We start from the raw sequence: 14,606 nt of genomic DNA, 5'->3' as shown, positions 1-14,606 counted from the left end.
TACCTACTACACTAAATACACTTATCCAACTGTCAATCAGTATCGACAGAAGACTTAGGGAAAGAAAAGCTGAGAAATCACTCACTAGCTCTCTATGGAAAAAAACCTTCACCTCTTCAAAGGCACCGGAGAAACCTATAACTCCCGCTGAACCTATGGAAATAGGGGTTGTGAGAAGTCCTCTTACTCCAGAAGAGAGAACCAGAAGAAGACAAATGAACCTCTGCATGTACTGTGCTTCGCAAGAACATGTGGTCCCAGACTGTCCCCTATTGAAACGTCCAAGAGGCGGTAAGCATGGTTCTACCACGACTGTAATGAGTGTACTTCCTTCTAAACCAACCTCTCATTTCTCCTCTGTTTCTCTCATATTACAGTGGGACAAAGAAAGAATTACGACTAAGGCCATTATTGATTCCGGTGCTAATGGGGTGTTCCTGGACTCATCCTTTGTTACAAAAAATAAAATTCCTTGTGTTCAAAAACGTAATTCCGTCTCTGTCAGAGTTATTGATGGCTCCTTAATCTCCTCGGGGCCCATTCGCCTTGAAACTGTCCCTTTAAGGACTACTACTAATTATATCCATTCTGAATTTCTTGTTTTTGATGTCATAAATTCTCCTCTTTATCCAATAATATTAGGGATAGACTGGTTACGGACTCACAACCCACTTATTACATGGGCTCCTTTCTCTCTCACGTTTAACTCTGCATATTGCCAGGGAACATGTCTACAACACATCCCCATTTTGCATGTTACTGGGGAATCCACTATACCTTCCAGCTATTCAGAGTTCGCTGATGTGTTCAGTAAAAAGGAAGCAGAGACACTTCCTCCTCATCGACCCTATGATTGTCCGATTGACCTTGTTCCTGGTGCTCCTATCCCTTTTGGACATATTTATCCTCTCTCTGAATCAGAGTTAAAAACCCTCAAGGAATATCTGGATGAAAACCTCCGTAAGGGGTTCATTAGACCTTCCTGTTCACCAGCCGCTTCCAGCATGTTTTTTGTAAGAAACAAGGACCAGACTATACGGCCAATCATCGATTACAGGTCTTTAAATAAAATAACTATCAAGAATCGTTACCCTCTTCCCCTGATCAATGAGTTGATTGAAAGATTAAGAACAGCTACCATCTACACTAAACTTGACCTTCGTGGGGCATATAACCTTGTTAGAATCAAGGCCAATGATGAATGGAAAACGGCGTTCAGGACCCGATATGGTCTTTACGAATATCTTGTCATGCCCTTCGGGCTATGTAACGCCCCTGCAACCTTTCAGCATTTCATTAACGATATCTTCCGAGATCTCCTAGACGTTTGTGTCATCATTTACTTAGATGATATTCTCATCTACTCCAACAACCTTGAAGAACACAGAAAACACGTGAGATGGGTATTATCCAGATTAAGAACACACAAATTATACGCAAAACCAGAAAAATGTATATTTGAAGTCAATGAAATCACTTTTTTGGGATACGTTATCTCCCCTCATTCAATAAGTATGGATACCTCCAAAATAGATTGCATTGTCAATTGGTCTACTCCTACTAATACTAAGGACTTACAACGTTTTCTGGGATTTGCCAACTTCTATAGGAAGTTCATTAAAAATTACTCCAAGGTTGCTCATCCCCTCAACCTGCTCAATAGCAGTAAACGGTCCTTTGCTTGGAACGATAAGGCTCAAGCAGCCTTTGATGAATTAAAACGGAGATTCACAAGTGCTCCCATTCTTCAACTACCTAATCCTGCTTTTCTCTACGTCATGGAAACGGATGCTTCTGACACAGCTATCGGGGCTGTCCTCTCTCAACACCAAACGCCTCAAGATCCTCTCCATCCAGTAGCTTTTTTTTCACGATCTTTGTCTCCTGCTGAACGAAATTATCCTGTAGGAGAAAAAGAATTATTAAGTATTAAAGCTGCATTCGAAAACTGGCGTCACATACTTGAAGACACACGCACTCCTGTAATTGTTTATACAGACCACAGGAACCTTGAATATCTTCATTCCAACAAAACACTCTCTGCCAGACAAGTACGCTGGAATCTTTTCTTTTCCCGTTTCAATTTTCAAATCATCTACAGACCTGGATCCAGAAACAAAAAGGCAGATGCCCTGTCCAGAATTCACCAAGATCTTCCTGTAAACGAAACTCAACCTCCTAAAATCATAGGTATTATTTCGTCATTAATTGATGATATTAAACATCTTAAAGAAGAAGATCTTGAACTTCCCAAACAAAGCAATCTATCAAAAAAGGACGGTATGTACTACTTCAAAGACAGGTTATACATTCCTCCCTTGCTTAGGAATAAAATACTCTCCTTGATTCATGATTCCCCTCTGGCTGGTCATCCTGGTACAAGGAAAACACTGGAGCTGTCTAAAAGATATTACTGGTGGCCTCGCCAGGACAGAACCATAGAATCTTATGTCAAAAACTGCCCAACCTGTCTGAGATCAAAATCTGACCATCACCCACCATTCGGTCAATTACTGAGCCTACCTGTTCCAGAAAGACCTTGGCAGTCCATCTCAATGGACTTCTTGGTAGAACTCCCTCCTTCGCAACATCATACCACCATTCTGGTAGTGGTAGACCGTTTCACCAAGATGTCCCATTTTATTCCTTTGAAGAAATTACCCTCTTCATCTGAACTTGCAAAAATATTCATCAACAACATCGTGAAACTCCATGGTCTTCCTGAAGAAATCATATCAGACAGAGGAACACAGTTCACCTCCAAATTCTGGAATGAGATGTGTTCCTCCCTCAACATTCAACGTAAATTATCTTCAGCCTATCATCCCCAAACCAACGGACAAACAGAGAGAGTTAATCAATGTGTTGAACAATACTTGCGGTGTTATTGCTCTCATTTACAAGATGATTGGATCACGTGGTTACCAATGGCAGAGTTCTCATACAACAACTCGGTACACGCTAGTAGCAAAATGACTCCATTCTTCTCAAATTTTGGATTCCATCCTTCTTCATTCCCTGATCAAGGACTTCCTTCTTCTAACCCATACGTCTCCAACCATAACTCGTTCATGTCTGCCCTCTTCCTCAGGTTACGTGATAACCTTAAAAATGCATCATCTGCTCAGAAAAAGTTTTTCGATACTGGTAGACGACCTTCCCCTACTTACAAGGTTGGTGATCTAGTATGGCTCTCTTCAAAAAACATTGTCACCAACCGTCCCTCAAAGAAACTGAGCTCACTCTTCCTTGGGCCTTTCCGTATATTGTCGCTTATCAACGAAAACGTGGTTAGATTGAAACTTCCACCTACCATGAAACTACATCCAGTCTTCCATGTGTCATTGCTTAAACCACACCACTCCGACCCTTTCATGAGGGATGTTCTTACCACTCCTGATCCCATTCTGGTACAAGGTGAAGAGGAATACGAGGTCCAGAGGATTCTCGATTCACGAATCCATCGTGGTTCCTTACAATATCTTGTCCGGTGGAAGGGCTACGGAGTTGACGAAGATTCATGGGTGTCGTCCTCCGCGGTGCATGCTCGTCGACTTATCAATGCGTACCATGCTCGCTACCCATCCAGACCTCGTTGACAGCATCCGGTGGCTGCTTCTTATGAGGGGGGTTCTGTCAGACCTTCCGGCATTCGCTAACCGTGGACTTCCGGGTTCTCGGAGCGCGGCCACTCCCCCTCCTATGACGCGGTCGTTCCCAGGATTCATAGAGAGACCGCGTCAACACCACAGTGCTGGATCAACTCGAAAGCTCCCGCGAACTTCAAACTGAATATTTACTACTTCTACTGTGTATCGGACCCGGACTGTTTAATCGTTTACCCTCCTTCTCCTCTCCTACGACCTCGGATTGTTTTTGGATATTCTCTTGCCTGCTGCAACCTCGATTCTCTGTGGAATCTCTATCACCAATTTGGATTATCGCTCCTTCATAAGTTAAGTAAACCAGATTGGCTCAAGCTTAATATATAACCATCCTAATTCTAAGTGGTTCGCTATCTGCTCCACCTAAACTCCTAACCTTGTTTTCAACACCTACTAATTAATCATCTGTCTCCTAATTTGGAACTTCTCGCTGGTTGTGTTAAATTTGCCTTATCTCAAAACAACTTCAACTCCGCTGCTGTTTATAACCTGCCAGGAATTAAAGAGACAGTTCAAATTGATTATCTTTTTTATTTAAAAGCAATAAACAATATCAAGTTCAGAAATCTGCAGTTGTTTCCATCTTGTCAACAATTGAGCATTACACATTGTATGTAAGGGTTGAATTGCTTGTGTGTGTGTGTCTGTGCGTGTAATGCATTGTGTGTTTTTCTGTGTGCAAGGGATGCATTGTGTGTGTGTGATGGATGTCAATCTCTCCCCCCCTCCCTTGTCACTCTCTTCTCCCCCTCTCCCTCCCTCGTCACTCTTCTCTCCCCCCCCCCTCGTCACTCTCTTCTCTCCCCCCCCTTGTCCCTCTCTTCTCTCCCCCCCTTGTCCCTCTCTTCTCTCCCCCCTTGTCCCTCTCTTCTCCCCCTTGTCCCTCTCTTCTCCCCCCCTTGTCCCTCTCTTCTCCCCCCTCTTGTCCCTCTCTTCTCCCCCCTCTTGTCCCTCTCTTCTCCCCTCTCCCTTGTCACTCTCTTCTCCCCTCCCCACTCTCATTCCCCCTCCTAACCCTGTCAATTCCACTCCCTGTCAATTACTTCCCCCCCATCTTGTCAATTTATTTCCCCCCCTTTCAATTTATTCCCCCCACCCTGCCTGTCCATTTATTCCCCCACCCTCCCTGTCCATTTATCCCCCCTCCCTGTCCACTTATCCCCCCCTGTCCATTTATTCCCCCCTGTCCATTTATTCCCCCCCTCTCTGTCCATTTATTCTCCCTGTCCATTTATTCCCTCCCTTCCTGTCCATTTATTTCTCCCCCCTCCCTGTCCATTTATTTCTCCCCCCCCTCATCTCCATTTATTTCTCCCCCCCCTCCCTCTCCATTTATTTCTCCTCCCCCCCTCTCTTCATTTATTTCTCCTCCCTCCTCCCTCTCCATTTATTCCCCCCCTCCCTCTCCATTTATTTCTCCCCCCCCTCTCCATTATTTCCCCCTCCCTCTCCATTTATTTCTCCCCCCCCCCTCCCTCCCTCTCCATTTATTTCTCCCCTCCCTTTATTCCCCCCACCCTCCCCTACCTATGTTGTAGCGTGGCCGAGCTCTGTACTGTCCGCGGGTACAGGGAGCTTTTGTTTCCTGTACCCGGCCGGACTAAAAGGAAGTGAACACTCAGTGTTCACTTCCTGTTAGTCCGTCCGGGTACAGGAGACAAATGCTCCCTGTACCGGCGGATCATACAGGGCTCGGCCATGCTACAGTGAGGGAGTGACAGGAGGAAGCGCTGAGCGCTCTCCTCATGCTGCGCCCGGGCGGTGCGCCCTCATGGACGCACCAGCCCGGGCGAAGCTGCACCCGCCTGAGGCGCTCTACAGAGCGCTCGGGTGGCTGCAGCATTAGGGGGGCCGGCGCTCCTGGCGGCGCCCCTTCCCAAGGGGCGCCCTAGGCGGCTGCCTAGTCCGCCTTAATGGTAGCGCCGGCCCTGTGCATAACCAATGCAATGATGTGCAGTAGTTATGGTGCTTAGGTGCACCCCTTGAAGAACCAGTAAATCCTAATGATATATCTCAATGAAGTGGTCTGGGAGCAGTGTTGCTTTTATTTTTAACCCTGCAATGTAAAGCCATTTAGTAGATACAGCAATGTTGACATGACATTGCAGGGTTAAAAACACCGCTGGTTGGCGTAGCGCAGTTCTGGTTCGCGCTTTCCGTTCCCAATCCTCCTAAATGAGGAGCATTGGATTAGATGAAAAAGAAGCATCACGTGACGTTATGGGAGGCGGCTCAAGCAGCTGCAGAGACTGGAAGACGAGGGGGCGGGGACCTTTAACTATAGGCAGAGAAGATGCTATAGTGTTCCCTTAATACAAATTGGGTGTTGATTAGCTAGTATCTGGTGGTTGTTTTTTTTTTTTTAATACCGCGTGCGTCTATAGAGATTTGTGGGATAAAACGTGTAAAATAAAACCGCGATGATCTTTCAGCTAACATTTTGGTTTCCTGACGTAATGCTCATTGGGCATAACCTAGAATTCAGTTAAAGCGCCCTCAGAATTAGATCTGTAGCAATGTCAGAATGAGTGTTTTCTGATAATAAAATAAGGGAACCACAGAAAGGGTCCCCCAATTCCACGGAAATGTTCTATTTATCCTTTTGTGCCAGAGGGCCGGGCAAAGCGCTGAACCAGTGCGTACATTCTTTTTTAATAACATTTAATAGAAATGGAATCCTTTGCAGACACAGTACGTGCCCTGGCGCTATCAGAGCGTGTTTCGCTGCTTTGTGCCTACATTTCTCCAAGATATAAAAGAGTGAATAATATAAGAACTCTATCTAATTTAAACATCAGTTCGAGCACAAGAGCCGACGGCATAATCCTTATGGACTGAAGCAAATTGCATCAAAGGAATAGAGTCAGGCGCTTTGTGTTATTAATACCAAAAGAGTTTAGAAAAAGAAAGACGGAAATAAAAGACTGGCTGTGGGATTTTATCATGGATACAGGAACAAGGCAGATAACCCCACATGGGTAATAAAGGGGCATCACGTTAATCACATATACATTGAAAGGTGTACTGACAGCTGTAACATGTTCCTATACAGCCCAGTGTGCTGAAAACAGTGATATGTACAGGGTAGTAGATACATGGAATAGCCTTCCAGTGGAAATTGTAAAATATAACAGTGAAATAGAAAGGGTAGTCGATACCTGGAATAGCCTTCCAGTGGGTGCAATAACAGTGATATAGAAAGGGTAGTAGATACCTGGAATAGCCTTCCAGTGGGAGCAGTAACAGTGATATAGAAAGGGTAGTAGATACCTGGAATAGCCTTCCAGTGGGAGCAGTAACAGTGATATAGAAAGGGTAGTAGATACCTGGAATGTCCTTCCAGTGGGAGCAGTAACAGTGATATAGAAAGGGTAGTAGATACCTGGAATAGCCTTCCAGTGGGAGCAGTAACAGTGATATAGAAAGGGTAGTAGATACCTGGAATAACCTTCCAGTGGGAGCAGTAACAGTGATACAGAAAGGGTAGTAGATACCTGGAATAGCCTTCCAGTGGAAATAGGAAGACTCGAAGAATAAAGAGTTTGAATATTTGTGATGTGCAGAAAGCAATCTCGAAGAATGTATCAGTAACGGAGTCCGTGTTTTATATTAAACATACTGCGCAGTTATTGTAACAATGGATCATTCTATTTATATAGAAAGAATACATTCAGACAATATATACAGATTAAGAGACATAACGCAAACAGCATTAATGAGAAATCCATTCATAATATCTGTTTATGTGAGTGTGAGATGGATGGAATTTAAACGAGATATTGGTAGAAGACTCCTTATTATTAGAACGCCGCCAGTCGGGTCCAGGCAGATTGAAAGAGGATAATTCCTCCAGTGTAATGAGATGTAAAGCAGCGAGCTTTGGGGTGTATTTACTAAACTGTGAATTGTGTGAACTAAAAACATTCAGCGAATAGCAACATTCAGTAACAATAGCTGATTTAGAGGAATTCTCCATCTCTGGTACCGTCACAGCTTTTGGATTTTTTACCATAAATGTTCCAATTCACTTTTCAGATCTCTATATTCAGTGTTCAGTGTATACATCCCTTGACAGTTTACGAGTTACCAGGATATTTAAATCAATGCAGACCAGCTAGCCAGCGGCCGCTAATAGAGGGGAGAAGATAATGCGGTGTCACAGATCCCGAATCTGTTCTCCTGAATAGAGGGATCAGTCAGAGACGGGGAAAGAAAGCGAGAGATCCTACTCCATGTCTCATCAAAGCACATTGTATCACCTAATCACGCCTGCTATTCATGGCTGGAGAACAGGCTGCTAGCTCGCTCTGTAATTATCTTACTTCATATCTATGGATAACTACAACCAACCGGATAAATAATCCTGGAGCACGCGGATAGAGGGGGCTGAAATAACTCAATAAAAGGAAAACAAGGAGGACGTGTAAATATATCTCCAATAAAATCAGTAAGCGTGGATACTTCTGTGTGTCCAACTTGTCTGGTTACAACTACATGTTTGTTTGTCCACCCACTGTAAAGCGCTGCGGAATCTGATGGCGCTATATAAATAATGAGATATTAAGATAATAATAATAAGACAAAAATGAGGGATACGGACCATCCACAGTATAATTACCGGGTGTGATGGTGGAGGATCGACTAATGTGAGAAAAAAACGACAAAACAACCTTATACTCCCACTGGGTCACATGTCCCAAACAGAACCTCGAGGGGGATATAAACAAGGGCTGCTGGGAATACGTTGAGGTGTCCAGGGTTGAGGGGCTCTATAAAGTCAGAGAGCCAGGATACGGAATGAGGGAGGAGAGGGGGAAGGTGGAACTACCTCGGTTCTCCATAATAGGAGGGTGTACCTTAACGGCCATAAAGGAAAGACAGCAAATCCCTACAGAGGGAATCCTAGACACACTATGCTGGGCTTACATTTTAGGAGTGGTCGTACCTACCTGCAGTTAGTCATGGCCAAGTATCATGTGTAGGGACAATATTTTATTTTTCCTCCCAGTGACTATTTGTAAAATAGCTGAAAAATCTCATCAACCAGCTATGCTTCTATTTTGGCTCTTGTGCTCTTAACTTTGAATTTCTCCACAATGCTCACTTTAGTAAATAATCCTGGTAGACCCCCTGACGTGCCTGTTTTGGTTACTGACATGTATTGCGCCACCCGGCTCGCTGTAACCTCAAGGCCAGCAATCACTGGGGAAAATCCTGCTCACTGTCTGCCTGTCTGTTTCTCTGGGTCACTGAGTCTGTCTCTCTCTTCATATGCTCATGTCTGTCTCTCTGAGTGTTACTTTGTCCTGGGCGTTTGATGCAGGAGGATGTGGTGGACAGATTTCCCCCAAATAATTTAATGGGGTGTAAATTGTTGGTTAACGATGAGTCTAGAACCGTTTTTTTTTTTTTTTTATAAATGTTTCTTTATGAAACAAACAAATCAATCTCCCCTCATAACAAAACAGAGACACAGTACATATCCCAGAGCTCCGCTGAGGGCTAATAAGAATGCCGTAAAGGGGGCGTCAGAGAAAGGTAGCCCTGACATGTTTTTTTGGTTCCAAAATGTATGCGGTTTGTCATTGTCACTTGTCTTATTCTGTCTATCTTTCTAGCTGTATCTCTCGTTCTCTCTGACAATCTGAATGTCTCTTTTAAAAGCACACTCTGGGCACCATAGCAACTTAATCGGAGTGAGAAATTTATATATTTTTATCACTCCATTTTTAAATGGGGGCAAGTATTAGTGGCACCAAGTTTGAGGCTTCCTGTTTGAAGTCTATGACTGCAACAGAATTTCAGGGGCAGAGCTATCCTGCGCAGGACGGAAAACTTTGCGGTTAAACTGTTTGTTAACGGTTTAAGCCCTGAAGGTAAACCGGCGCCAAGAATCTCCTGGCACCATAACAACATAATTATAATGAAGTTGTTATGGTGCTGTAGTGTCCGTATACTCTGTCTGTTTCTCTGAATCCCTTCCCATTGTCTAGTTCTTTGTGCGTGTTTATCTGTCTCTCTCTTCGTTTTACTATATCTCCCCCTCTCGGCCCGTTCCTCCCCCTCTTCATTTATACAGAAATCATATAAGATTTCCTGATCTGTACACTGTAATTAACAATTAAGCACTAATTAAGTGCATTTTCTTTTTTACTGTGAAAGGTTTCCAGGTACCATACTGGAGGTAAGGGCAGCTGAGTCAATGACTGTAATATCACTTTATTAATCCGATAAATAAAGGGATTTGTTTATTCTGTTTGTAGAGTGTACAGGTTTTACCTCTGATTTGTTTAGAAAACATTGAATATGTTATGGTAATCTGGATAAATCGCCAACTGAAATTTGAGTTTACCTCTTTCTGTTTTAGGGGGTATTTACATATCACAGCATGTGGGGGACGATCTACCCGTGCAAACCAGGTGTTACTCTGTGAGCAAAGAGTTAAATAATGAGAGACAGCGTACTGCCTTCGATGGTGCTTGAACATAAAGACAGGGTTAAACATAAAGACAGGGTTAACCCCTTAAGGACCAAACTTCAGGAATAAAAGGGAATCATGACATGTCACACATGTCATGTGTCCTTAAGGGGTTAAAGGAACACTATAGTCACCTAAATTACTTTAGCTAAATAAAGCAGTTTTAGTGTATAGCTCATTCCCCTGCAATTTCACTGCTCAATTCACTGTCATTTAGGAGTTAAATCACTTTGTTTCTGTTTATGCAGCCCTAGCCACACCTCCCCTGGCTATGATTGACAGAGCCTGCATGAAAACAAAAACTGGTTTCACTTTCAAACAGATGTAATTTACCTTAAATAATTGTATCTCAATCTCTAAATTGAACTTCAATCACATACAGGAGGCTCTTGCAGGGTCTAGCAAGCTATTAACATAGCAGGGGATAAGAAAATCTTAATTAAACAGAACTTGCAATAAAGAAAGCCTAAATAGGGCTCTCTTTACAGGAAGTGTTTATGGAAGGATGTGCAAGTCACATGCAGGGAGGTGTGACTAGGGTTCATAAACAAAGGGATTTAACTCCTAAATGGCAGAGGATTGAGCAGTGAGGCTGCAGGGGCATGTTCTATACACCAAAACTGCTTCATTAAGCTAAAGTTGTTCAGGTGACTATAGTGTCCCTTTAAACATAAAGACAGGGTTAAACATAAAGACAGGGTTATTCATGAAATTGTAGGTTTAGTTTTGAATTCAAAGTGAAATGAAGAATTTTGCCAAACTCGCTGAACGGTACTTTGGAGATATGATTCAAGTGAGCTAATATGGCCAACAATTTGAAATATACGTTGATTTCATTCTGATATCCAGACAATGCACACAGACAGGTTATTTACTAAACATTTAATTATGGTAAATAAAGTATGAAAATGGGCAAAAACAGTCAAACTGCTGCTCACTTTTATTTTTTTTAAATCAGCTATTTCAGTTTAAATTTTCCAACCAGCTCTAATTTGCTAGAATTTGGAGTAGAGTGAGTATCCCTCTTTATTGGTATTTTTCCTCCATGTAAAATGTGTACGAGCTCAGAAAGTGCTATTTGTATGTTTACATCCTGACTCCATGGGGGCGGCCATCTTGATACCCTCATGGTACCCAGACGGTTAACTTAAAATAAAAATTCAGTTACATGTATTGCACTAAATACATGTAATTACGGCTATTATAGAAGTAATCTTTTATTTGAAATAATAAAATGGTTTTCTGTTAATTTCCTTTCCTTGTTTAATGGTGTCAGACTCCCCAGACATCCTCCAGCGCAGTACACTAAATTATAGTAATATTTCTGCCGCAGGATTTATTTTGGAACACGGCGTGCTCTCCCCTTTCCTCAGTTCCCCTGACTCACTCATCGTTTGTCTTTTTTTCTATTTCCGTTGTGTTCCAGACACCTGTTCTATAGTTATGATACAGATATGGGGGATGGTGGGCCTTCTCTCCTCCTGTCTGGGATTTATTACAGTTTTTTAAGGGTTGCGGGGGGGGGGGGGAGGGGGAGGGTGCTATTTGCTAGGATTCTGTATAAGTCATAACTTTGTACAAGGTGCATTGCTGGCCTGGAAGCTTTCTATTGTTTGTAACAGTCCGAGGCAGCAGTGTTATGTAAGCTCATTGAGCAGGGCCCTCCACCTCTCTGTTCCTGTACGTCGAGTTGTCTGGTTACAATTAAATGTCTGTTAGTCCACCCTTTGTACAGCGCTACGGAATCTGATGGCGCTATATAAATAATAAAATAATAATAATAATTATAGAAAGGTGGGCCAGGGAGCGAGCAAGGCATTATTTCTGTTCACAGAGGGAGATTTATTGAATGATGAATAACTGTGGGGGGGTGGGGGTGAGATTCTATTTCTTACTGTTGGGGGGTTATTAGCGGAATGTTTATAAACTCTCTGGATTAACAGAGATATCTGCAGGTTTATAGTCACCAGCAGTTAATAAATAGGCCAGACAGTCTGCGAGTGCTAGCATCTCTCTAAAACCTAAAAGATGGGGGGAAAATCCACTTCAGTGTCCCAGAGAAGACATATAATAAATAATAACCTCCACAATTACTTTTCTGGCAGCTAAAAGGTGGAGTTATTTCTTTGTCAGCCCCCGTATACTTACCCTGGCGATCCCCCAAGATGCCGACGCTCCGACCCGGCAGACCACCGTTCCCAAACAGTACGAAGCTCCTGACAGCCTTATGGATGCCGGCCAATGTGCGCCTGCCAGTATTTATGACGCGGCGTCATGACGTCCCAAGAGCTCTAAGCAATAGAGCCCAGCATACACGCACCTTTTGGGGGGCGTGATAATGCTAACCACGCCCCAAACATATAAAATCCCAATCTGCCCAAAGTACAGTGCCCTGTTGTGGTTCCTAGTGTTACTATTGTCCCTTTAGCGCATTCTTTTATCCATTTTGGTATTGATTAGTATTGACCCGGCTTGCTCTCGACTACTCTGTTTTCTGGCTCCCCTGACTCGGCTTTTGTCTCTCGTTTTAGTGTATTTCTGGCTTCCTTTGACTGTGGCTCTTTCTGACTATCCTTGAATTATTATTTTTATTTTTTATCCGGTCAGGACTGGTTTAGGGACTTTCTATCTGTCTCCATTTATTTACCTGTGGGATTTCACTCTGTGTGTTTTGGTTTGTACGTTACAATCTTTAATTCAAGTTCTCAACTTAATTTTAACTCTGTGTCTGCGCTCTGTCTGTATTCATTGTATCTGTGTGTCTCTCTGTCTGTCTGACTGGCTAACTGCCCAATGAAATGAAAAAACAAATTATCCTTGCTGCATGTAGTGTTTCTAAGAAAGTGACTGCGAGGTGCGAAACGCGTTAACGTCCTCAACTCAGGGCCCTCCCCCCCCCCCCCTCGTCTTCTTTTTTGAATTAGAACAGATGATTTGATGATATTCTCAGCTCCGATTGAAACCTGTGTTCTATCCCATACATGGGAACTGACAAATTTAGTGTTTAGTAGCCACCTTTCTATCCGCCTTCTGTCTGTTTATCCACCTTTCTGTCTATCTGTTTACCTTGTGTCTGTCTGTTTACCGTATGTCTCTTTGACATATGCTTTCTATCTGTCTCTTTGTACACCTGGCTGTCTCTTTTTTTGTGTCTTTGTTTTTGTCTGTTTGTCCTTTTGTCTGTTTTCCTGTTGGTTTATCTATCTACCCATCTTTCTGACTAACTATCTTATTTTCTGGTGTCTGTCTATCTGTCATTCTGTCTATCTATCGATATTGTGCAGTCTGTCTTGCTATGATTCATCACTTACATATACATTTTACTCTTTTTCAGAGATAATTTAAGAAAGGTTTACAAGATGCCTGGACTCCTGAATCGTATCACAGGGTCCCCGTTACCCCTGACGGCGGCTGAGATCAGTTCCTGTGTGAGTGGCTATGCTTTGGGCATGACTGCTTCGCTCACCTACAGCAATCCAGAGTCGCAGCCAGTTGAAGGTAAGTCCCATTATTCACCTCCCTGTGACTGCACAGGTGACACTAATTGCTACAATCCATGTGTGCGGCGCTGTTCTTAGCTGCATTCCGACCATCCCAGGCGCAGTGGCCAATCCATCGTAATGCCGGGGACGGGGGCACTGCACGGACAGGGCATTAAATACACACACAGGATCCAGTGGTGTGGCAGGAGAAATATCACATCATACGCCCTTGGGGTGGGTTTTCTTCAAAGCTAATGATTTTCATAAACATGGGTCTCATATGAATGGACTATTTCTAAGTCTAAATGTATAATTCCTCGAATTCCTGTCCCTTAGAGTAAAGTAAATTTACTTGGTCATAGTTGTATGTTTCCCCCCGCCATTTACCTGGCATGCCAACAGCCGGGGACCCAGTGAATCCAATGTAATATTGCCTAGGTTATACTAAATGCAAGTTTCCTTTGCTTAACCCAAAATTCTGCATGTCAGATCTTTATAGTCCTCCTGATGGCAAATCCACACCGGATTTACAGATACAGAGATGACATTAAGTACATAGGATGTTATTTGGGTCTGAAAGGGTTAAAATAGTGTTTTGGAAATAAATCCCTAAAACATTCTGCGTCCCGCGAGGCCTTTGAAATGTCACTGCTGGCAATCAGCCTGCGGGAATAAAACGTTCTCTGTCGCGATGAGCCTTACGGTGACATTGTATTCGATAAAAGCGCAGGAAGTGCCATTACAAGACTATTCAGCAAGAAAATGCACCCTGCCTCTTTAAAGAAAGAAAAAATAAATAAAGTCTACTTATCTTGGATTTTATTTATCAATAGAAACATCTACAATGTGTGGGTGCATATTAAAAAAAAAAAGAAAAAAAGATAAGTGTTCATTTTGCTGTGAGTTTGACACAACATTTTGATTACATGTTGCTGTGCTGGAGGGTTGTACAATGTGTTACAGAACAACGTACTTAAAAAC

At 42.9% G+C, this 14,606-nt stretch overlaps 1 protein-coding gene across 1 annotated transcript in view; it reads left to right on the top strand.

Annotated features, from left to right (window-relative positions):
* Nucleotides 1–14,606, top strand: part of VWA5B1 (von Willebrand factor A domain containing 5B1) — a 152,263-nt gene that overhangs the window by 55,220 nt on the left and 82,437 nt on the right. Inside the window, exon 2 of the mRNA XM_063437221.1 lies at nt 13,478–13,641. Coding sequence (XP_063293291.1) covers nt 13,503–13,641 — 139 coding nt within the window. The 5' untranslated portion in view covers nt 13,478–13,502. The remainder of the gene's footprint in view (nt 1–13,477; nt 13,642–14,606) is intronic.

The sequence above is a fragment of the Pelobates fuscus genome, chromosome 11 (assembly GCF_036172605.1).
Source record: "Pelobates fuscus isolate aPelFus1 chromosome 11, aPelFus1.pri, whole genome shotgun sequence".
NCBI lineage: Eukaryota > Metazoa > Chordata > Amphibia > Anura > Pelobatidae > Pelobates > Pelobates fuscus.
The sequence above is the reverse complement of the archived record's forward strand: the minus strand, read 5'-3'. Positions and strand labels throughout refer to the sequence as shown.